The sequence below is a fragment of the Crocodylus siamensis genome, chromosome 1 (genome assembly GCF_052110815.1).
Source record: "Crocodylus siamensis isolate JL-2025a chromosome 1, ASM5211081v1, whole genome shotgun sequence".
In the NCBI taxonomy this organism is placed as follows: Eukaryota; Metazoa; Chordata; order Crocodylia; family Crocodylidae; genus Crocodylus; species Crocodylus siamensis.
This window is the reverse complement of record NC_143395.1, coordinates 290,315,916-290,341,312: the sequence shown is the minus strand read 5'-3', so window position 1 is coordinate 290,341,312 and position 25,397 is coordinate 290,315,916. Positions and strand designations below refer to the sequence as shown.

General features: G+C 45.5%; 1 protein-coding gene across 4 annotated transcripts in view; it reads left to right on the top strand.

Annotated features, from left to right (window-relative positions):
• The first annotated feature begins 11,186 nt into the window (after positions 1–11,186).
• Positions 11,187–25,397, top strand: part of LOC149874599 (granulocyte-macrophage colony-stimulating factor receptor subunit alpha-like) — a 38,213-nt gene continuing 24,002 nt past the window's right edge. The window contains exons 1-7 of one of the 4 annotated variants that reach the window (XM_090064416.1): positions 11,188–11,419; positions 16,748–16,866; positions 18,465–18,580; positions 18,752–18,885; positions 20,587–20,704; positions 21,825–21,951; positions 23,521–23,696. In XM_090064416.1, the coding sequence (XP_089920542.1) occupies positions 18,496–18,580; positions 18,752–18,885; positions 20,587–20,704; positions 21,825–21,951; positions 23,521–23,696 (640 nt within the window). In that variant the 5' untranslated portion in view covers positions 11,188–11,419; positions 16,748–16,866; positions 18,465–18,495. Of the gene's footprint in view, positions 11,420–16,747; positions 16,867–18,464; positions 18,581–18,751; positions 18,886–20,586; positions 20,705–21,824; positions 21,952–23,520; positions 23,697–25,397 lie in introns of all 4 variants that reach the window. The other 3 variants (XM_090064408.1, XM_090064434.1, XM_090064426.1) reach the window with 3 other exon arrangements.

The window sequence follows — 25,397 nt, the reverse complement described above, 5'->3', positions numbered from 1 at the left end:
CCAGTATCCAAGCCCAGTCCTGAGCCTAAAGGGTCCAAAATCAAGCAATACACCGTGGGGAATGCTTGACCCCAGCTCACCGCATGGGCATCAATTCCAAACTTCTTCCCAATTTGGGATCCTCTAAGTTGGGAATTATACTGCCCTGGGCTTGTTGTACAGAGTCCCAGTATCTGTGGGCTGATCCCTGCCTTGGCTAATTCTTGTTTCTTTTATGAAGGATGTAAATAACATCCTCATCCTGTGAACCCAGTGGGAACAAGCAACAGAAGACAGTTTTGAAATCTGAGCCTGCTTTCGAGCCACTCCTGTGCCCAAAAGAAGCCCTGTCCTCGCCAGTGCTTCTCCAGCCTTCACTCTGATATTTTTGCATAAACTGAAGTGAACAGGTACAAACCACTCAATGCATGAGCCCCTGCATTTGCAGTCAGTGCCCAGAGAAACCCCTCTAGCCTCATGGCTCAGTTTCTTGTTAGGCCTTACCATACTGATCTGTGTATAGGCAGGGGCTTCTGATGTTTTAACTGTCTTACCCACTAAAGCAGGAGTATGGCAATTATTTTGGCTGGAGGGCCACTCAGTGAGTTTTGGTGACCTGTCAAGGACAACATCCATCTTTCTCTCTTCTCTTTTCTCTCTCTCTCTCTGCCTCTCTCTCCCCTCTCCCCTCTCCCCCCACACCTTTCCTCTTTCAGTCTCTGTCTCTGTCTCCCTTCCTGCCTCCCTGCATCCCTCCAGAACCCAGCCAGAGCTGTAGTTCACTAGAAGCCCTGACACTCAGCTGTAGAAAAGACAGTTTTGAAATCTGATGGGGATTTCTGCCACAGAGGGTGGGTGGGAACGTCAGCTGTGGAGACTGCCAGCAGTTCTACTTGGGACCTCTGAACATGCTTGTGGCATCCACAGCTGACACTGCTGCCCTCCCACTACAGCAGAAGCCCTTGCCTGGGTCCATAGCTGATGCTGCCACATCAAGAGCTGATGCTGCTGGGCAGAAGCAGTCCTGGCCACGCACCTGGTGTGGTGGAAACAGCTCTGCCCACCTGCCTGGTGCCACGTGGAGGAGGCTGCAGCCAGAGCTGGAGCCACCAGCCGCCAATGGGCCAGATCCAATGTGTTGGTAACCTCCCACCTGCGGGCCAGATCCAATCTGTTCGCAGGCCAGATCTGGCCCACAGGCCATATTTTGCCCAACCTTGTGTGCAACTTAATTGCTTCTTCCAATTAGCATGAAGGAAATACAAGCAGGAACCCCATAATTTTGAATCCTAATGATGCACTAAGAAGATCTGGGAAAGTGACTCCAGGAGGGCTGTATGTGAGAAGCAGGATTTGTTTTCATATCTTTTACTACATGAACTACATAGTTGTGAAAGGTGTTAGACACATTTCATGCTCTCCCTCAGAGCTCAAGTCTTGGAGACCTGAGGAAAGGCATTTTGTGCTGGAAGTAATGTCTAACTTCCCTTCCAATCATAAAGAGGTTCAATAAATGATATTATTAAATATGCCCTGCTTCTGAGACATTACCTGGACTATCACGGCTACAAAAACACTTCACCACAGTCCAGGAGAGGGAGGGCTGACATGGTCACAGCAACAAACAAGAAAAATGATTTTAGCTTTCCTAATTTTTATTTTTGGTGGGTATTTTTGGTGCCTGTGGATTTTCCCTTCATATAGCTAGCCTGCCTTGTAAAGAACCTACCTTCATTACTAAAAAAACATGAATACTCGGTATTTGAAGTTGTCTTGGGGTCTTCTACTCGGATTACCCCACAAAAATGTTTTGCAGTAATAATGGCTTCAGAAATAAGAATATATATTAATTAAAAAACAGCTGTTACTTTTTTTTGCATAAACCATGTACCAGTTTCAGATCCGGGGAAAACTAGGAAGTTACTCAAACTGAATGTGACTCAATTTTACCCAGAAAAAAAAAACCTAAATATAAACTAAAGAAAAGAATTTGGTTCTGTTATCTTACTCCTTGTTGTGTAACCTGAATAATAGAATAGGGTGAAAATATTTCAGGAAAATAGTTTTGTTTCTAAAATATATAGTTTTCACTCTACCAAAGCTATTCATGAATTCAAATCAAATTTGGCAAATACCGCTGGCTCCAAAATTGGGAAAAATTGGGAAGTCACTATATTTTTCATTTTTTAAATGTTTCTTTTTCATTTAAAAAAATATTTTTATTTCAAAACATGACTAAATGGGATATTTTAAAAGAAGGAAACAAAGTATTATAAAGCCTGAAGATGACTTTCTACAGAAACTTAAAAACATAGACCACCTACCCAGCAACACCCTCCTAGCCACCCTGGGTGTTACCAGCCTATATACCAATATCCCACACCAGGATGGCGTCCAAGCCTGCCTTACATATCCACAGGAACAAGATTACAACTCAGAATACAGACCCAAAGATATTACTGACCTTATACACTTCAATCCTCACACACAACAATTTCACTTTTAATAACCAGCACTTCCTCCAGAAGATGGGAACAGCTTTGGACACCAAAATGGCCCCACAGTATGCCAACCTTTTTATAAGCCACCTGGAAGAAGACTTCCTCAAGAACTGTACCATCAAACCCTTGCTATACTTAAAATATATTGATGACATCTTCATCATTTGTACTGAAAACTTGCAATCTCTGATTGAGTTCCATCAGAAATTCAGTAGTCACCATCCCTCCATCTGGCTCTCTCCAGAATACTCCAGCACCAACATCTCCTTTTTAGACACAATGATCAGTATCCAGAACGATAAATTACAGAGCACGTTATACAAGAAACCCACAGACCAACATACATATCTGCATAGAACCAGCAATCACCCTAAATGCACCAAAAAAAGCTGTGATATACAGCCGAGGCCTCAGATACCACCGAATTTGCACTGAAGAGAACACCTGGGATTGCCACCTCACCTATCTTAAAAAGACTTTCACCCATCAAGGACACTCCTCCTGAGAGATAAATTGCACATTTGAAAGAGCCACCCAGATACCATGTGAAGAACTGCTGCAGTACAGAAGAACCTCTCCCTCCCACAAATCACACACCACTGGTTATGATATATCACCCCTCCCTGGTTATGATATATCACCCCTCCCTCAAACCCATACAGAAAATCCTCGAACAATTGCAACTCATAGAAAGAGACCCTATTCTTAAAGAGATCTTCCCAGAGCCACCCATCCTAGCCTTCAGACAAGCACCAAACTTTGCCAGCCTCATCACCAGAAGCAAATTTCCCCAGACCCAGACCACACCAAATGGATCCAGACCAGGCCATGCCAAGAAATCCAAAACCCGCCAACACATCTCCACCACCCCCACAATCACTACACCTCACAACAGAGCCATCAGCATTCCTGGATCTTACAGCTGCACCTCCAGAAATGTAATATGTCTCATCCAATGCACCAAATACCCTGACAGAAAATACATAGGTGAGACCAAACAACAGCTGCACACCAGAATGAATGCATAATGGAAATCTATCAATGGCGGGAATACCCAGTTACCTGTGGGGGCACATTTCTCACAAGAAAACCACTCTCTCTCCAATCTCTCAGTCCTGATCCTCAAAGGAAACTTACAAAACACTTCCCAGAGACGAGCCTATGAACTTCACTTCATCAACCTCCTGGATACTAAAAATCATGGACTAAATATAGACATTGGATTTATGACACATTATAACCTGCCTGACATCTGACTCCCCACGTACTTCTCCACTGTTCATCCCCCTTCTCTCTCCCTTCCCCCCCCAGCCTGTCTCTCACCCATTGACTCCTCAGTCTACATCTTCACTGACTACCTGTGCTGTATGCATACCAGCCCAGCCTCTGGCTTCTTTACTTCGCATTCCATCCAGGAAGAGCACATACCAACTGCTGAAACTTCCTCAGCCTGACGAACGGTTTTTGAACCTGAAAGCTTGCTTAAAAATTGTTTTCCAACTATTTAGTTGGTTTAATAAAAGATATCAGATTCACCCAAAGAACTTTGTCTGCCTTGGGAGAACTAAAGTTTCTTTTTTATCTGGGTTTGTTGTTATCTTTCTAGGTCTGCCTGCTACCCAAAAATGAATTATGTACACAGCTCAGCTTTTAGCACTCCTCTTCCTCTGCTCAGATTATTACTCTAGTTGCACAGTGCCTCCATAAACCAATGAAAAGTGCTATACACTACAAAGAAATCCCTATGTAGGAGACTAGGAATCTTCTCCAAAAGTTCTTCAGACATTGTGCATTAAGTTGTATCTGATAAAATGCATAAGTTGTACTAGGAGACAGTATAAGAATACAGGCTTCCAACCTTCTTCTTCCCCTCCCAGGGCAGTAACTCAAAGTCAGGTTCCCTCTTACTGGTTCTCTTTCTGCTCCCGTAATTACTTTCGGCCTAGGAGCTTCTGTAAGCTGCTACAGTAAAGTCTCTTCCTGGGGAACATGCTGACATCCTATTACTGATGCAAGCCAGGAACTGAAACCCTAAAGAAATGAGGAAATAAAACACTGAAAAAGAGAAACTATCTATCTGGATTGTACAGATAAAAAATAAAGCTTCTACTTAGGGTCCAACAGAAAGTCAGCCAAAAGCCAGACTAGGCATGAAGCGATGTATCTCTTCACAGGAACTCCTTTGGTAAGATGTAATATGTGGCTATCATTGTAAAGTGCTGCTCTGTTAGGGGTGTAAATGGATTTAAGTGCCTAAAAGCAATCCTGTTCCACCCTGCTGCTAGAGTCTCTGAAAAAACTGAGTGCTGAAGCGTACTGTTATAGGTTACCTTAATACCATTCTAAATCTGTGGGAAGTTATGCTGTCTTAAAGTTAGAACAGATTCAGAGCAGTCACAGGTTAAGGCTTAATGCTGTCTCAGACCTGCACAACTATGATTTTCCCCTAAACAGCCTGCCCAGCATGAGCATGGACATCGGCAGGAGCTATGGCGTGGGAGAGGATGAGGAGAGTGGCATGTAGCTCAGAGGCTGAGAAACCAGCATGGGATCTGTGACTTCCCTCCCTCTGCAGCAGCAGGAAGGGAGAAAGGGGTGAGGGTGGGAGGGGAGAAATCTTGAAAAACTGTTTGAAATAAAGGTGGAGAGTGAAGTTGTTACTTTAAATTACCCATTGCCAAATTAAGAGTGAGACTTCATAAAGGGGGATAAAGCAAAATGCCATGTATATTGATTACATAAATTAGACATAGAGGTTTGGACACAGCAGTCATATAGACACACAAATCATCACACAGACACACACAATACAACCATTCCATTCAGACATTATAGGTACCAGCAGCAGTTGTTCAATAATGGCACTGGGTGGCTGGACCAGGCCTTAATGAGAAAGAAAGATCCTGGGGATAGCAGCTTTGGAGCAGGGTGAAACAGACATATCTGTGCTCTGATGAAACAGCAGTTGACAGAGAGACTCACTCAACTTGCCATTTCTTAAGTCTTCTTTTATGGGGATTGGCATCCTTTGTTTCAGCACTTTGGGGCTTTTCCATACCCAGCTTCTGTTTTTGCAGTTGTTCTTTGTTCATCTTCAGCTTATCTCAGCCCGAGGTCAGTTTGGTCATCAAAGTTGGTATCTTAGACTGGAGTGTTCTTGCTGCCCATCTGGCAGGATGGGTGCATTCCTCCTCCTCGTTATCTTCTTTGTGCTTGGCCTCAAAGGGATTCTTCAGCTATTCATTAATTAGTTTACTGACTGGTAACTTACATTTGGTGCCTTCTTGCTTACATAAACAGTTAAATCTTCTTTTCCCATCTCTATGCCATTCTCTCACTATTCACCGTTTTACACATACTTGTACATAAAGGCTATGCAGAGTTCATTCACTTATGTCAAGCAGAAGGATACAAAATGGAGTTTTCAAGTTTCTTACAGGACAAGACTAACATGGCAACTATAGGCCCATTAGTCTTACTTCAATCCTGGGGAAACTCTTTGAGAAGATCATCAAGGAGCACATCTGTGATGGACCAGCAGCAGGGATAATGCTCAAGGGCAACCAGCACGGTTTCATTAGGGGCAGGTCCTGTCAGACCAACCTGATTGCCTTCTATGATCAGGTCACAAAAGCATTGGACGCAGGTTTCACGGTAGTCTTTCTGGACTTCAGCAAGGCCTTTGACACTGTCTCCCACCCTGTTCCTATCAAAAAATTAGGTGACTGTGGCATTGATGCCTACACAGTCAGATGGATTGCAAATTGGCTGAAGGGTCGTACTCAAAGGGTAGTAGTGGATGGGTCTTTTTCGACCTGGAGGGAAGTGGGCAGTGGAGTCCCCCAGGGCTTGGTCCTTGGGCCTGCACTGTTCAATTTCTTTATTAGTGACTTGGATGATGGGATAAAAAGTAGCCTGTTTAAATTTGCTGATGATACCAGGATTTGGGGTGAGGTGGGCATGCTAGTAGGAAAGGACAGATTACAGCAGGACCTGGACAGGTTACAGGGGTGGGCTAATGAAAATAGGATGGGTTTCAATACTGACAAGTCCAGGGAGTGCAGCGGGAACCAGCAGCACACTTATAAGCTGGGAAACTCCCTTCTCGAGAGCACAGTGGCAGAAAGAGATCGTGGGAGTCATTATTGACAGGGAATAATGGCCACAATGGGTAACAAGGAATAACAGCCACAAATTGTTAGAGAGTAGGTTAAGACTAGACATCTGAAGGCACTACTTCATAGTCAGGGTGGCTAGGATCTGGTACCAACTTCCAAGGGAAGTGGTGCTGGCTCCTACCCTGTGGGTCTTTAAGAGGAGACTTGATGTCTACCTGGCTGGGGTCATTTGAGCCTGGTTTTCTTTCCTGCCCAGGACTGAGGGTCAGACTTGATGATCTACAAGGTCACTTCTGACTCTATTTCTATGAATCTATGGTTACATTTCACTATTATTGCACTCTATGTTAACATCAGCTACATTAGTTCAGTTCCTGCTACAAAGTAAAGTGAGAATAGTGTAAAAAAAATCTTTATTTTAAAATTAAAGGACCAAAATTTTGCATGCATCACAGACAATTGGGATTGGTTGGGAAGGGGAAGGGGAGTTGGGTGAGGGGTAGTGAGGGGTCTTGTGGCTGCGATGGGGGAGCTGTGCTGGCCCAGGAAGCTGGGGGAAGAGAGACATAGCCACAGGTCATAGCACAGGTCTGAGAACCAGCATGCTCATTGCATGGCATAGCACACACCAGGGCAGGGATGAGAAGTTTGTAGGACCAGATAAACTGAGACACAATGAAGTGGCCAGCCATCCAACAGGAGGGGGAGGTGGAGGTAGAGGGTCCTGGCTGGCACAGGGAGGGGTGGCACAGCCATTGGCTGTGGTGACAGTGGGGAAGCGAGAGGGCTGGTACAACAAGGAAGAAGGAAGGTTGAGCATCATCCCACCTTGGTCTCCTATAATTCTTTAAGGTTATATAAAGAGTTTTTATATCAGTATTTAAAGCATTGATATTTTATATCAAATTCAGGAAATGGGAAAAAAACCAAGACTTTCTCATGTGTTTATGAACTATGGGTGGTGGTAAAGGGCTGGGCCCTTAAGAGGCCCTGGCTGAGCCCAATAGATTGGGCCCATGCCTGCCTGCTCCAACAAATCCCAGCAGCACTGCCTTCTCCAGGGAAGGCTGCGGATGAGGCAAGATAAAATCAGGGGTAGTGTGGGAGGGTCATGCACCCTGGGTGGGGGGTGTAGCAGGATGCTTAAGGCATCTGCCCCTTTCAGAGGCCATAGCAGCCTGTAGGTGGGGCCAGAGCTGAATATGGGGTAATATGACCCCAGGAGCCCATGGGTGGTAGCTAAGACTCCCCTGATTGAAGGAGGGCTAGGATTATGTAGGATATAAGCCCAGACCCTGCAAGCAGCTGACAGTGAGATTCTGGAAGCTGGTGAGGACATATTGCCTGGCAGGAAGGCTGCAGCTCCTCAATGCCAGCAGGGAGAAAACAGTAAGAAGCCTGGAGGTCTGGGAAGGAACCATAGGGATGGAGGTTTCAGAGGACCCAGTATGGGGTCTGTAGCCCTGAGAGAGGTACTGCATGTCTGGGGACCTATTTAGGGGTCTGGATGAGCCCAGAGTGGGGGGCTGTGTTTGTGTGACATGTGGAGGGATCTGGAGCCTAATGGGGGGTTGAGTGTGGGAGCCCAGAGACCAAGGGAAGAAAGCTGGGTCCAGAGGGCCTAGGGGTGAGATGGACCTGGCCAAGAGGTCTGGAGGTCTGTAGTGTGTGTGTGAAATGGGCTGTATTTAATTCAGATTTGGCCTGAATCAGGGACAGAGATTCAGTTCATTGATTCAGATCACTGTCTCTGTTTCTATTTGGCCGAATCCAAAACTGAAGATTCAATGCTGATTCAGAAAATCAACGATTTGGCCATAGACCCAACTTTAAATGTTTTTTCTACATACCTTGAGGTACCAACCATGGCTTATGAATGCTGCAATGCTGGGGCAGATGAAGCGTCCTGCAGGAGTGCGGGGTGGGGGGGAGGGGAGAGGTTGGCGGCAAACCCAGAAGTGGACCAGAAGTACTTCTGGTCCACTTCCAGGCGGGTCTGCTGGGGATCACATGAGGGGGCCCTCCTGCGGCCCCTAGCTCAGCAATCAGCCATGGGGGGACTCCAGGTGCCCCCCCCCCAGACCCAGGAGGCACCAGTTGCCAAGCCAGGGAGGTGGGGTGGGGCAGCAAACTCCCCAGCAGACCTGGAAGTGCACTTCCGAGGCTTCTGGGGCTTCTGATGTACTTCTGAGTCTGCTGCCAAGCGTGCTGGGGAGTCCCCCATGCTTCTGTGGGAAGCTCCAGCAGCCCCACCACTGCAGCATTCATGAGCCACCTGGTACCTTGAGATATGTAGAAAAAAAAATTTAACGCTGTGTCTATGTCTGAATCACCAAATCTTTCCGAATCTCTCTAAATCAATTCAAAGGGTTCCAATTCGATTCAGAGAAATTAAAGAGTCTTCTGATTTGATTCAGGTTCAGAGATTCAGCCATCAAATTGGGCCAAATCTGTGCTGAATTGAATCAGGGACCAAAGCTTCACACAGCCCTAGTCTGTAACCCAAAAGGGGCAAGGAATGGGGTTGGATGCCCATGCCCCAGGAGGGGCATGTAACATCAGGATTGCCAGGGCAGGATAATATGGAGGTGGGTTCTTGGTGTGACTGACAACTGCACCCTACTGAGCTTTGTGGTCACAGTGGTAGGGCTGCTTGTGGTAGGGTAGCCCCTAGAACAGGTGTGGGCAAAATATAGCCCATGGGATGGATCCAGCCCAGCAAGTGACTTCATGCCACCCAAGGATTGTTGCCTATCAGTTCACTGTATCTGGCCCAGCCCCAGGCTTTGCCTGCTGTGTTGGCATGGGAATGAGCAGAGCTCAGCCCCACGAGGGCAGTGTGTGCTGCACTCCTGCCCTCACCTGAGGGACACCCCAACCCTAGTCCTGCAGGTAGAAAGTGGTGGTAGTGAGCAAAGTAAGGGTGGAAGCAGTAGGGAGGAAGGTACAGAAGCAATGCAGAAGTGGGGGCAGGCAGGTCAGCAGGGGAAGCAGTGGCAGCAGTGGGAGTGCAGGGCCTGGGCTGGCAGAGTCCACCTGGTTCCATTGCACAAGGCTCCTGGGGCTCGCATACAAGTTCCCAGGTTCTCCACCTGAGCCATGTGCCTCTGTGGGGAGCTCTATGCGATGCACTTGATGGCCTGGACCTACTCACTACCTTGCACAGGTCATGAGGAATGACAGGGAATCAGGCCGGCTCCCCCCTGCTCCCTGCCACCCCAGTCAAGCCCCATGAACTGCATTTCCAGCTTCAACTTTGGGGCTTCCCTCAGCAACACAGGGTTTGGGCATGTGAGTCCCCATGATGGAGCCAGTAGCCTGGCCATGTGCAGTCCTGGGGCTCACCATTCCTGGAGCTTGCCAGGGGCCACACACACCCCACCATACACATGCACGCATACTTCCCCATGCACATCTCACACCTACACCCCCCACACACACACCCAGCCACCATCCTCTCTACACACCCCACATCCCCATACCCACAGTTCCCCCACAACTTCCTTCCACACACACACTGCAAATCCCCCATACCCACCCACCCTCCCACATCCACATCCTCCCCCACAACTGCCCCCCACACACACACCGCAAATCCCCCATACCCACCCACTCTCCCACATCCACATCTTCCCCCACAACTCCCATGGCCCTGTCCCACATAGTGAGATTTGGGGGGGACTCAGTTCCCCTCCCCGCTCTCCACCTGAATCTTCCATAGTTTTGTCCCACCCTAAGAAGGGGGATGATGAGTGCTGAGCTGACAAGATCATGCAGTTGCCTGCAAAAAGCCATGCCAAACCAAATCCCAAGGCCCCTATTCCATCGCAGTGCTCCCAAGCCTTGCTGGGGTCTGTCCTATGCCTTTAAGCTCAGCACAACACATGGGAAATCTTAACTTAAGGTAAACTGAATTTAATTGAACTGGAATTTTCCATGCCTGTCTGGCCCTTTTCCCCTAGATGAAGGGAGGAAGGCATCACCACAGATAACCCTGGCAGCAAGGGGTGGAGGCTTCCCCATCACCACAGATAAACTCTGGTGACAAGCAGTTGAGCTGCCACATGGCAAGGACGAGGAGTGCAGGGAGGCATGGTTCTGCAGGCTGCATGCTGTTGCTGCAGTTAACCCTCAGTGGCTTGATGCTGGGAGCAGAGCTGTTGGGCTACAAGACCGTGGAGACCACAGAAGCATGCTTTCCTATTATCCATGCTCCATGCCCTCACTGCGGTTAACCTCCTATGGCTCTGAACTAGGGGACAAAATCAAGTTAAAAACAATTTTCTATTTGCTGCTTTTCTGTGGCTCACTCTTAAAGGCAGAATGACGGTGTTGCAAAAATAGGTGTATTGATAGATTGTTCATGTTGGGCAGGAGGAATAAGATTGCTCATAAATTCCTAAGTCTACTTTGAAGTTCCATAGGTGAAATAGAATCTGCCCATAGGTGTCTAAATCCTTAAACACCTGAACTAACTGGCTGAAGATGTAAATGCTCTCAGGGCTGGAACTAACAGTGGTGGAGCTCTACCTGCTTTGATCAGTGGCACAATTTTTTCTCACTAATCCAAACACCAACTGTATTCCACTGTATGGGTGGACTGTGTTGAGAGTTAAAGGAAGTTGAGAGTTAAGGGAAATAGTGACTAAGTAATGCTGTCACAAGACTTCCTATTATGTAAGGAAGAACTAAAGTTACTACACAGTGACAAAGTAGAAACTATATTATTGCTCTGCCGTTCCAGCGTCAGACCTGAGCATTGCAGTCCTCGCATCATTCTTGCAACATTCTGTTAAATGAAATAAAGGAGTTTTTGAGAAGGTAGGAATTTTTGTCTATTTATGATTTCATCTGCCATAAATGTTTTCAGTGGAATAAATGTCTTGAATGAGCATACTTTTTGCTTGAGAGAGGCTGAGACAAAGTATTTAGGATCTGTTTATATTTTCCCATATAACTGAAATATTTCTAAGAAATCAGTAAAAGAGTACTCAACTTTTCAACACTACTGCAATGTCCAATAAAGATGATGCCAAGGCTTTTTCCACTGTGCATTGCTCTATTTCATTCAACACCTTTCTTTTTTTTAAGCCACAGTAAACCATAGAATCATAAAAAAATCAGGGCGGGAAGGCATCTCAGGACGTGATCTAGTTCAACCCCCTGCTCAAAGCAAGACCATCCCCAACTAGATCATCCCAGCCAAAGTTTAGTCTAGCCAGATCTTAAAAATCTCCAAGGATGGAGATTCCACCACCTCTCTGGGGAACCTTTTCTAGTATTTTTCTACCCTCCTAGTCAGAGAATTCTTCCTAATAACTAACCTAAACTTCCCTTGCTACAACTTGATACTGTTGCTCCTTGTTCTGTCATCTCCCACCACTGAGAACAGTGTAGCTCCATCCTCTTTCAAACCCCACTTCAGGTAGTTGAAGGCTGTTATTTAAATCTCTTCTCAGTCTCCTCTTCTCTAGACTAAATACAAGCCCAGTTCCCTCCAGTCTTTCCTCATAAGTCATGTTCCCCAGCCCCCTCACCATTTTTGTCACCCTCCACTGGACTTTCTCCAATCTGTCCACATCCTTTCTCTGTTGGGGGCCCCCCACCAGTACTCCAGATGTGGCTTCACCAGTATTGAATAGAGGGGAATAATCACTTCCCTTGATCGGCTAGCAATACTCCTACCAATGTAGCCCAGTGTGCCGTTAGCCTTCTTGGCAACAAGGGCACACTGTTGGCTCTTATTCAGCTTATTGGCCATTGTAACCCCTAGGTCCTTTTCTGCAGAGCTGCTGCCCAGCCACTTGGCTGTACGGGTGCATGGGATTGCTCCATCCTAAGTGCAGCACTTGTCCTTGTTGAACCTCATAAGATTCCTTTTGGCCCAATCCTCCAATTTGTCTAAGTCACTCTGAATCCTAGCCCTACCCTCCGGCATATCTACTACCCCCCTGCCTTCTCTCCCCCTCCCCCCAACCCCAGCTTGTTGTCATCTGCAAACTTGCTGAGGGTGCACTCTATGCCATCTTTCAGGTCACCAATGAAGATCTTGAACAAAACTGGTCGCAAGACCAACCCGTGGGGCACTCTACTTCATACTGGCTGCCAACTAGATATTGAGGCATTTATTACTACTCTCTGAGCCCAATGCTCCAGCCAGTTTTCTGTCCACCTTACAGTCCGTTCATCCAGCTCCCTACCTCCTTAGCTTGCCTGCAAGAATGTTGTGGGCTATATCAAAAGCTTGCTAATATCAAGGTAAACCATATCCCCTGGTCTCCCCACATCCACAGAGCCAGTCTTCTCATTATAGATGGCAATCAGGTTAGTCAGGCATGACTTGCCCCTGGTAAATCCATGCTGACTGTTCCTGATCACCTTTTTCTCCTCCAAGTGCTTAGAAATGGATTCTTGGAGGATCTGCTCCATGATTTTTTCAGGGACTGAGGTGGAGCTGACTGGTCTGTAGTTCCCTGGAACTTCCTTTTTCCCTTTCTTAAATATGGACACTATGTTTGCCTTTTCCAATCATCCAGGACTCCTCCTGATCACCATGAGTTTTCAAAGATGATAGCCAAAGGCTCTGCAACCTCATCAGCCAACTCCTTCAGCACCCTCTGGGGCATCCCATATGCCCCCATGGACTTGTACACGTCCAGCTCATCTAAATAGTCCGTAATCTGTTCCTTTACCACTGTTGGCCTCTCACCTCCTCCCCAAATTGTGCTGTCAGGTGCAGTAGTCTGGGAGATGACTTTGGCTGTGAAGACTGGGGCAAAAAAGACATTGAGCTCTTCAGCCTTTTCTGCATCCTCTGTCACAAAGTTGCCTCCCTCTTTTCAGTAAGGGACTCACACTTTCTCTGATCTTTCTCTGGCTACCAACATACATGTAGAAACCATTCTTGTTGCCTTCACATCCCTTGCAAGCTGCAACCCCAGTTGTGCTTCGGCCTTCCTGACTTCACCCCTGCATGCCCGAGCAATGGTCTTATATGCCTCCCTATGTATTTGTCACTTCTTATATAAGCTTCCTTCTTGTGACTTAGTTTACTGAAGAGTTGCCTGCTAAGCCAAGCTGGTCTTTTGCCATACTTGCTCGTCTTCCTGCACATCAGGATGGCTTGTTCCTGTACTCGTAGTAAGGCTTCTTTAAAATACAGCCAGCTCTCCTGGACTCCTTTTCGCATCAGTCTGGCTTCCCAGGGTATTCTGCCTTTGATTTCCCTGAATGAGTCTAAGTCTGCTTTTCTGAAGTCCAGGGTCTTTACTCTGCTGCTTTCTTTCCTTCCTTTCCTTGGGATCCTGAACTCAATCATCTTGTGATGCCCAAGTTGCCATACTGCTGCCCAAGTTGCCATACACTGCTACATTCCCAACCAATTCTTCCCTGTTTGTGAGCAGCAGATCAAGAAGAGCGCAGCCCCTAGTTTGCTGCTCCAGCACTTGCACCAGGAAGTTATCCCTAATGTTCTTCAAACACATCCTAGGTTGCCTCCACACTGCTGTATTGCCCTCCCAGCAGATGTCAGGGTGACTAAAGTCCCCCATGAGAACCAGGGCTTATGACTGGGAAACTTCTGCTAGCTGTTTTGAAGAAGGCCTCATCCACCACTTCCTCCTGATCGCAGTGGTCTATATCAGACCCCCACTCCAACATCACCCATATTGGTCTCCCCTCTAACCTTAACCCAGAGGCCTATCTCCAGTTTCATACTGGAGCTCTGAGCAGTCATACAGCTCTTTTACATAAAGTGCAGCAACTCCTCCTCTTCTCCTCTGCCTGTCCTTCCTGAACAGCTTGTATCCATCTGTGACAGTGGCCCAGTCATGTGAACTATCCCACCAAGTCTCTGTTATTCCAATCACACCATAGTTCTGTAACTGTCCAAGGACTTCCAATTCTTCCTGCTTCTTTCCCAGGCTCTGCGAACTCGTGTACAGGCACCTATGGTAACTAATCAATTGCTCTGATATCTCAGGAAGTATGAGAGCACCTTCCCTGTTGCCCCCTCCCACTTGCTCTTCCTCCAGGTCTCTCACTTCCCCACTTAGCTCAGGGCTTTGATCTCCATCCCCAGGCAAACATAATTTTAAAGCCTTCCTCACTAGTTTAGCAAGCCTGTCTGCGAAGATGCTTTTCCCTCTCTTTGTCAGGTGGATCCCATCTCTTCCCAGCAATCCTTCTTCTTTGACGATGGGCTGGTGTTCCAAGAAGCCAAATCCCTGCTGGTGAAACCACCTGCATAGCCAGGTGTTGATCTGCAGGATGCACTCATTCCTGCACAGGCCCTTTCTCTTGCCCGAAGGATCGACAAGAAAACAACCTGAGCCCCAGACCTGCTCACCATTGCCCCTAGAGCCCTGTAGTCACTTTTGATCTCCTCAGGGTTTCCCCTGACAGTATCATTGGTGCTCACATGAATGGGCAGCATAGGGTAGTGGTCAGAGGGCTGGATGAGTCTCAATAAACCCTCCATGACATATCTCTGATCTGTCAGCATACTTCCCAAGACAACAGGTCAGGTGGGCAGATGACTCCCTCTGTCCCCTGCAGAAGGGAGTCTCCAACCACCACTGCCCAGTGCTTTTTTTGGTGGCGGTTGTCTCAGTTGTTCCCACCTTGGTGAGGCCTGGCCTGTCCTCCTCCACCAATGAAATGTGCTCTTCCCTCTCTGTTGCCAGGCTGCATATAAGTTCTCCGGATGAGCTGCTGGAGTTCTTCTGGAGAACAAATGCTGCTACCTCAATGGTTTAAAAAAATCTAATGGAAATTTATAGAACACTTTCCCTTGCACTTGGTAAGATGGATATCATTGCACAGGCTGTATCTGGGGTCAGATTCTCATCTACCTATTAGGCATATAAGTGTACTTACGCTCCTAAGTATGATCCTGTTCCAACCTACTCAGGTCCCTGAAAAACAGGTATCTGTTTCTCTTTTCCTTTCTCTTCTTTTTATTATTACTTTTTAATGACTTCAGTCTTAAAGGGTTATATGACAGTAGTATGTTACAAAAGCAGAGGCTTTGGTGCATTCTCACCACCTGAGCTGGGTGGAATAGTATCACGCACTGAGATTTATGTCCATTTATATACCTAATAGATGGAAGTGAGTATGACCCATTGTACTCAGATACAGGAGGCAGTTCAATGTTTGTTTATAAATCCTGGCTCTTAATTTCACTTAAGTACTATAATATTGAACATTTCACATCATGGAAATATGTAAGTGTTTGTTTCTACCACATGTGAAGATAAAAGTTTCCCCATGCCATTTTAGAAAGCTATAATAGATAATCTGACTTACTAACTGAACTGCATAACTGTATTTACCCCACCCTTCTTATCTTACCGTTAGCCTTGATGCCCTACTTGTCCCTCTCTTTCTCTCCCTATTCTTCTCTACAATTTTCTCCAACATATAGAATAGTTCTCTCAGATATGTGTGAAGCAGGTTGGAAAACAGAAAGCATGTGTTCTGTCTAATTTTTAAAACTTTCTGTTCAGTTTTTCTGCTCTGTGTTAGTCACATGGACCCTTCTGTAAAGTCACATCCTGATAACCAACATTCATGCTATGTAACAATGACTCCCCAAAAGGAAATGATTCGCACTTTTTTTTTAATGTATGCAGTAACATCAAGTTCAATGTCAGACATTATAGCTGTCTTGACCTGGGCTCAGTTTCATCTTGCAGAATAGCTGTTCTACTTTTCCAGTTATCTGGGTACTCTCAAGTTATAACAAAGGTTTCCAGCATAGCATGATGGATGGTTATGTCTGCACTTCAAAATGGAATTGGATTGTAGCCTGTTCTTTTGAAATGGTTGCAAGTTGTAGTGTGGAAAGGTAAAATCATTCACAGAATATAGCCTTGTGCTTACTTTTTCTGTAATTCAAGTGTTCCCTGGGGAGGTTAATCATCATGAAACCTTAACAGATTTGTTTTCATAATAGGGGGAAAATATGCAATAGTCTGATCTGTTTCCTGGTAGAAATTCTTCTAAGAAGAAAAACACATTTGACAGAAACAGATATTGAAAGAAGAAAGACCCATACTGTTCCAAGAAGGAATGTGTGGGTTTCTATACCAGTGAAATAAAGAACCTTTAGTATTTTATGATCATATTTGTATCTGAATTTCCTAGATTTCATAGATTTCCAGGGTCAGAAGGGACCTAATCAGATCATCGAGTCCAACCCCCTTCTCTGGGGTCAACTGACCCCAGCCAAGTGCTTGTCTAATCTCCTTTTGAACACCTCCAAGGTAGGGGAAAGCACCACCTCTCTTGGAAGCCCGTTCCATATTTTGGCAACCCTAACCATAAATAATTTCTTCCTGATGTCCAATCGAAATCTATTCTCTTTCAGTTTATGACTGTTGTTTCTAGTAACTCCAAGGGGCACCCTGGTAAACAGAGTAGAAGAGCGCGCCTGTTTGCGGGGCCTGTTCGTGCGGCTCGGGAGTGTGGCTCCCACCTGGTGTGGCTATATAGGGACGGGAGGGGAGAAAAACCCCTTCCTGATCCCCTACAGCTAGCCCAACTGGCCCAGTTCCCTCCCCTGCCCCAGCTTACTTGATTGCTGCTGCTGGCTTCTGCTGGCTCCTCACCCACCAGTATTGCCGCTCCACTCAGTAGGGTCGGGGGGGGAGCCAAGGGCTCATGCGCACTGCTGCACACGTGTGCTTCCTTTGGCATCCTGGCCTGACCCAGACAAATTTTGTCCTGCGTATCTAAGAGTATGTCTATCCATCAGCATGTCTTGGCACAAATACCCTGAACACGCCCCATGCACCTGATCCTTTTCACATGCTCCAAACCCAAAAATTCAACAATCAGACTGATATCTCAGATTCTTATATAGCCCTTATGATAGTACAGGAGTACATCACACACTTGACAGTATCCCTGATGAGAAGGAAAAAGCTATTAAACTTTGATGCAGTGCAGAACTGAGACATAGAGGGTGCATCTACACATGCAATTAGGGTGGCTGAATAAACTTTGATGCAGTTCACATTTGCACATGCACCTGAAACCATAGCATGTTTAGCTAGGGCATGAGCAATCCTGGTTGGCAGGGAGCCTGCCAGCCTGGGGATGCTCTGACCTAGCTCAATGTGCTGCAGAGGGCTGGCTGGGGTAGGAGGTGTTTTTGGTGCTGGGCTTACCAGCAGGCAGCCCCTGCACTGAAATACCCTTGTGCCCCAGCCAACCCCATCAAGAATAAATACTAAAGGTTTTTTACATGTGCATTGCAGTGGAGTAAATAACTCCACTGTAACATAGTACTTGTGTTTAGTAGTACTATCCTAATGGGGAGTTGGTTATAGCTCCACAGTAAACATCTCATGTAGATGCATCCAAGGAGGCTAAGGACAAAATCATATTTCCCCATGACACTGAGGTGTGTAACTTACAGAGATATGTAAATTTAATTTTTGGAACCTACGCACAACTTGGATTCCATGTAGACCTGTGCACAGAGCTGCCAGGGGTAAAATGGTAGTGATAAGCAAAGTGGTTGTGGGGTTAGGGCACCTCCCTGGGATACAGAAAACCCATATTCTAGGGCCTCGTCAGCTTACAGGGTTTGAAACTGCATCTCCTACTTCCCAGCAAAGTGCTCTAACTACCATGTGTCAATATATCAGGCATTGCCCCAAACTCCCTTCAGTCATCTCTTTGTCACTCTCCCATTGCACTTTGTATTTTATATGCACTACAAAAAAGGATTTAGAGCACCAGGAAAGTTTCTGCAGCCTTTGAAGCAGAATCTTAGCCAGAATTCAGCTCCTTTTCTTAAAAACAATCAAGTTTTACAGAAGCCCAAATTAATCCTAACATCGTTCCTTTTCTTCAGGTGTTATTCCTGTCTATTCCCAAGCAACATCATGGTGATCACTTTAGGTGTGTCTGCCATGATCTGGTGCATCCTGCCATTTCATCCAGTGCATGCTACTATCCAGTGTACATACTGTAAGTGAAATCCTTTGATCTGAGGCATTTGAAAAAATTGAGTTTCATTTCATTTCACACTTAGGATATTTGCAATGAAGCAAAGGTTGGTTTTCTGTGCCATGCCTTTGCACCTAAAAACTTTGAGAGAACTTACCACATCTTTCTGATATTTATTTATAAAACTTTCAGCAAATGAGACAACCTCACCCATTACAAACTTGACGGTGAATCTGAAAGGACTAGAGCTGACTTGGGACAGCAGTCTCAATATTACCAAATACCAATGTACTATGAAAACAAAAAACAGCTTTGTAGAAAAAGAGGTAAGTTTGCTACTCACCTCCTGCTAGAAACACTTACTTATGTCTTTCCCTTTTATAGCCTTAATTTCTTAAACAAGAATGTGTGTAGGACTGGTCAAATCTCAGGGTGCCTGTATATGTGCAGGGATGCAGCTCTGATGTACTGTAACTACAGCATGTTGGAGCAGACTCGATTAATTAAATCTGCTGGAGCATGCCAATTAGTGTGCTCCATCAGCCTTTGTGTCTTGTGTATTATTATCCCTATGCTTCAAAATGGCGGTGAGGGCACTTTAACTAAAGCTTGCTGAATGAGCTTTAGTTAAAGCACCCCCCACCACCGTTTTGAAGTACAGTACACTGAATACATGAGCCCCTCTAATTAAAGATCCCACCCGGGAGCACTTGTAAAGATGCATTTAATATTCAACAAGATTACTCATTTTGTTTCCAAGACCTCCTGGAGGTCTCTGTATGTAGTTAAGAATGAGGGACAATATTCAGAAAAGGAGTGATTCTGAAAATCACTGGGATTTTCAGTGAGCAAGACAAGGCAATGACCAACTGAGCATCCCATTTAGGTCCAGCAATATCATTGTGATGCTGTGGGAAAGGGGAGAAACAAAAATTGCTTGATGTCATATTTGCATCGTTATAATAACAACTTTTACTATAGAACAAATGCCAAACAAATAGATGTCCTGACCCTTTGTCATGCTACATTGGTAGCATGACAAAAGCTACTGATAAATTGTGCCACTTCATTATGGCCATCTCCTTGGTCTATGGTGGTAAAATGTCAGAAGCCCAGAGCTGTCTGCACTCTCCCAGCACCCTGGGAAGGAGTCCAGGACTTCAGGTGCCTGAAGTCAGGAAAACTGGGTTAGATTGGTTCCCTCAATCCCCTGGAGCAATCCCCTGGAAAAGCCTTGCTTTTCCCACCTAGAAAAATGCACCTCCAGGGCACATCTCTGCAAATGGAGTAATGCCAGCATGGGACCTAGTGAATCCTGGGCACCCTGTGTCTCCATGCTGGGATCAGAAGTGAACCATGCCTCATGCAGAGGCATGGGTCAGCATTAATCTTGCCAGGGACTGGGGTATGAGTTGGGTAATCCCCAGCATCCCATGCCTCCATGTGAAGCTGATGCTCTTTGTTGGGTGACACATAGATCCCACCACAGTTGATCTGCTTCAGCTTGGCAATATGTTTCTACCCTAAGAGTTTAACATGGTGCAAGAATTACTGAGTGACATTCAGTGTTTTGTGTGATGCAGGAGCTCAGTCACATGGTTACAATGTCCCATGTGGGAGGGGCACTGTATGGAGCAGATTTTCTTTTGCCCTTCCAGAAGAGAAGGGAGCACACTGCTGCTATCCATAGTTCCCTACAAAATCTGCTAAAGCTCTTTAATGAAGGAGTTCCATGGACTTTAGTGGGAGAGAAGTATTGGGGGAGCCAAAGAGTAAACTGTTCACAACCCTGGCACCAATGCCTGTAGTTCCCCCTGGATTTCTCCTTCAGGAATTAATGCAGCTGGGAACAGAGCAAATATAGGCCTGGACCCTCACAAGACTTACACACATCTGTAACTTTGCCCACTGTGAGCTGTCCCACTAGCTGCAGCTGGCATTTTGATTGGGTTATTCCTGGGGCAATGGCCACCTACAATAGGAATGGAAAAAACAAAGGATTGACACAGATGTATGTTGTCTTTCAGGAGGACAAGAAAAACTGCATATTTTCAGGGAGGCCTATACATGAAGGAGCAATCTTTAGAGTTGAAGGAAACTATGACACGGTCTCATATTCAAGTGAATGCACATTTATTCCTGAAGGTAACTTTCAGAGCACTCTGCAGGCTAAAGCATCTGGTTAAAAATGACTACCCTATCTAAGGGCAATCAGACAGACAGACCCCACCCAGACCCTGCACCACCGCCCCCTCCAAGGAGCAGGGCTTGTGGGGAGGCCAGCAGTGCTATCCTCACTCCCCCCTGCCCCCAGCCCTACTCCTTGGAGGTGGCAGCAGCATGGGGTGCTGGCGGAGGGGGCTGAAGGGAATGGTAGGGATAGAGTGGAATGGCAGAGCGCCAACATAACTGCAGGGGTGTTGGGGATGGAGCAGGAATGGAGTGGGGTGGACCAGAGATGGAGGGGACTGAGTGCTCCCCCAACTCCTTGGAGGCAGCAGCAGCACAGGGTGGTGGGGGCATGGCATTGGCCTCACCACCCCTGCTCCATCCCCTCTGTCCCTGCCATCATGGTTGTGCTCCATCCCCACCATAATTCTTGACAGGCAATTAGCTAGATGGTGGTGGGGATAGAAGCACAGAGGTAGGTAGCAAGGCCAGTGCCGTAATGCCACCACCCCACACCATTGCTGCCTCCAAGAAGCAGAGCCATGGATAAAGTTAAGGCCAGCAGTGCTGGCCTTGCCCCCCGCCATCCCCACCATCATGGCAGCACTCCAGACGTGAGGGCCAGACACAGGGCGGCAGTAGAGCAAGGCAGTGGGTGGTGCTGGCCGCCACGTGCAAGCCTCCCCACCACGCCACCACTCGCAGTACAATGTGGTGGGTAGTGGCGCTCCATTCTTCCCCATTCCCGATCATTGTTGACAGGCAATTCACTAGTTTCAAAATAAAACTCTGACTACAACCGGGATCTTCACTGAAGCAACTTATGATTAATATGAGCCATATTTCAACTGTCATAACTTCATCTGCAGGTAATAAGTATATATGATGCAATTTTTAAAAATATAGTATCTACAATCAGGGGCTTAAACTAAACACTTGAAAATGCTAATGTTCAAAACCTCTCAGGGTCAAACTAACATAAACAGAGATCTGCTTATTTTGACCATTATTTTGCTCAGCCAATTAGTTTTCTAGTTTTCTTGGTTAATCTAACCAGTAATGCATAACTAGTCATAAAATTCTCCTGTGCTCTTAGGTTTGAGTGGAACATCGGTGGAAAATTTTACCTGTATGATTTATAATGTTTCCTTCATGAATTGCACTTGGACTCCTGGCAGGAATGCTTCAGAAGATACTCAATATTTTCTTTACCAGTTCTCAAAGTAAATGATTTTCATTGGCTTAAGAAAATTTTGCATTCTGATTTGATAGATGATGTTTTCAGGGCAAAAAGTACTCTGCCCATTGTGCCTGTAAAGATGCACTTGGATGGCAGATTCTATCCTGGGCAAATGCTGCTTCCCAGAGGTATAAGTTTATGATTTATGATAAATGCCATTTATGTAGATTTATCTCAGATTTCACTATGCATAGTTAGGCCTGGCGATTTACACATGTTCAAAAGCAATCCAACATGAGAAAATGCCATCTAACCCAAATCTACCTGGGAAAGTTAAAGGATTCAGTGCAAATCTCTGAATCATGACTAGAAACTATTTTGATAGAGAAAGAGGGAAAGCGACAAACTGTTTGCCTAACAGGCTAGCGGTTAGGACACTTGCCCAGGAAGCATGAGCCTATACTTCTAGTCCTCTCTTATCTTTTTTTGTTTGTTTGTTTAAACCTACATCTCTCACTTTTAACAAAATGTCCTAAACAAATGGCAGGGCCAACTGAACCTCCACCTCTCCTACTGAAGCTGGCCCTCTAGAAAACCAACATGTGAAAAGATGTGGGGCACAAGGGGTGCAGCAACATGAGATGCTTTGCTGAACATTAAATTAATATAATGCACAGTAAAGTGTCACTGTCTACATGTACACAGCAATTATTGCATAGCAGATTAGTCTCGTCTGCCATTTTCTAAGTACCTGTAGATACAAGTACTGGAAATTGGTGCATTAAACTAATGTGCCAAAGCACACATGTAAACACTGACCGAGTGAAAATTGCTCCCACTTAGCTTAGGTAGCAGGAGGCCACAGGAGATAGGGAGAGCTGTCCCAGCTCAGTGGGACACCGCCTGCCAGTCCCATGGATATCAGGGCCCGTTCAATCTCCATGGGGCAGAGAGAGCTGTTATGGTTGCTGGCACAGCTCTCCCATCCCGTGGAGATCAGGACCAGCCCCCATGTCCCCTGCCAGCCCAGAGCTGGCACCTGGGGGAGCCTGGAACTCTGCCCAGAAATTTCAGGCACATTAATTGCATGTAGATGCAACCAAGGAGAAAGAGAAGAGGGAGGGATCTTGATACTTTGGCTATTGAGGAGAGCACTAGCCTGGAAAGGAGAAATCCATGGATTCTGGCTCCTGCTCCTAATGCTGCGCTAAATTTGCAATAGAGAGCCACTGGATAAAATGATGTTAGACTCCTGTTTCCAGGGCCATCTGTCCCAAGCACGAGGCTTTTGGGTAAATGGTGGGTGTGCTCTCTTCTTTTTCTTTTGTCAGTCTCAAGTTGTACCTTTACACCAATCAAAGTTTTGAAGAATTACAAAGAAAGTATGCTCTTTCTCTAGATGGATACCTAGCCATATTGGGCAAAGCTAGTCACACAGATTGGAATCTTAAGTAAAGTATGGATGTCTAAGGCCTGTTCTGCCTCCCAGAGGTATGAGTGAAGCTTGCAAATCTGGGAAACAGAATGAAGGTCAAAGTGCTACATGGATGTGCCATAGGAAAAGTAGATTCTTGCCCTTAGTGCTTTAACTGAAACTATTTGGTATTTGCAGCAAAGATGAGATGGAATGCCAACATTACATAAAAGATGCACATGGAAGACATACTGGATGTAGGTTTCAAGATGTGATGATAGAAGACACTAATCCGGTTTACTTCCTGGTGAATGGATCCAGCAAAAAATCAAAGATTCAGTTTTATGATGAGTACATCAAGCTCCATGAAATTGGTAAGCAGGAAGTTTCTTTCCACTCTGACACCCAGCAGATAGAAGAGAGCCTGCCCTATGTTTTAGAATTATACACTGCTTTCTGCATATCCTTCTGCAGCATCTAATGAAAGGAGCTTCAGCCCATGAAACCTTGTGCTAAATATATATCTCCCTGATTTATCTTTAAGGTGTAATTTGACCCTGCCTTCTACAGCATTCTTCTTCAGCTTTCATTTATAGTGAGCTGTGTTTTCTAGTCTTTCTAACTATAAAGATATAATTCCAAATTGTAACCAAGTACAAATTAATCCAGCAATGTTTGCCTAAATAAAAAATTAGTTAGGAAAGGCAAGAGCTTTTTAATTTGTTTGGAAATACACATTGTACTTCTGAAACTCAGTGGTGTCACTATTCTCAACTACAGTGCCCTTCATCCAAGTACTGAAAAGGACTGAAAAATGTCTTACCCAGAATATACACTTACCCAGATTTAATGTAAATAATGCTTATAAGCAGGGATCCTAGTTTTTGCTGATAACCTGAAAATTGGGGATTTTTTTAAAGTAACCCAAAATCCACATTTTTTTTATAATCAAAAAGAAACACCACTGTATGTATATTTATTTATTACTAGCTTTTCCTTTTTGATTATGGAAAAATATGGGATTATGGAAAAATGTGGATTTTGGGTTACCTTTTTTAACCCGAAAATTGGTGATTTTTTTTTAGCAGAGAAAACCAGGATCCTTGCTTACAAAGTACCCACTGTTGTCAGTAGCAGTCCTGGAACCACCCTCATTTTCAAGGCTTAGCTCTCAAATTATCACAACCTGTGAAAATCAGAGGGGCTACTCAGTTTGGGGGCTGTTAATACAAAGCATTATTCACATAATGCATATGAAGCATTATTCACAGTCCTGTCAGTACTGTGGTATTAGCACCCCCAAAGGAACTAGCTTTCTATCATTTTCAAGGTTTTTAATTTACCTACATACCACACATACCTTTTCTCCAAAAATTAGCCCTCCAAAACTGGGGTGCACATTTTAATTGAGGAAGCTGATTTCCATGCCAGAATGGAAGCATGAGGATGCTGTAATGGCTCCATGAAGGAAGGTCAAATTCTATTTAAATAACTTCTAGCTATTTAAAACATATTGTGGCTGCCCATCCAAAAGCTGTTGCCAATTTGGTAATGGTCATCACATGGTTAAAGCTTGAGCTGCATAGTTTGCAAGACGAGAGAGAGTGATGCTGAAGAGAAGACTCTGACCCTGCTCCATGCATGGAGGCTCACATAGGCATGATGCAGGACAAGTGATTTTTGTTTTCTTTTGTTCTGCCTTCCCAAAACAAGGTGTGTCTTATTTGGAAATGTGTGGTATGCAAGAAAATATGGTAGTTATAATGTAGGAAGATACAGTTACTGTGCAGGTAACTAGAATGCAATTAAATTGCACAGTAGATAGTGAGGCTGGATGATGTTGTGCTATCGGTTTATGCCATACTTCCCTGATTGCCCCAAAGCCCAGGGACTAAATCCTATTTCATTACATGAGCATAAATGGTATGTACACAGGCACGTAACTGCAGCTTTTATCACTTATGCATAGCTTCTGATTCAGCTCCAGGCACACAAGCCTACTTGCCCCTGCATATCCTCAGTAGGACTGTACTCAGAGAGGGCATCTGTGTGGTGAAATAGGATCACCCCTGTAT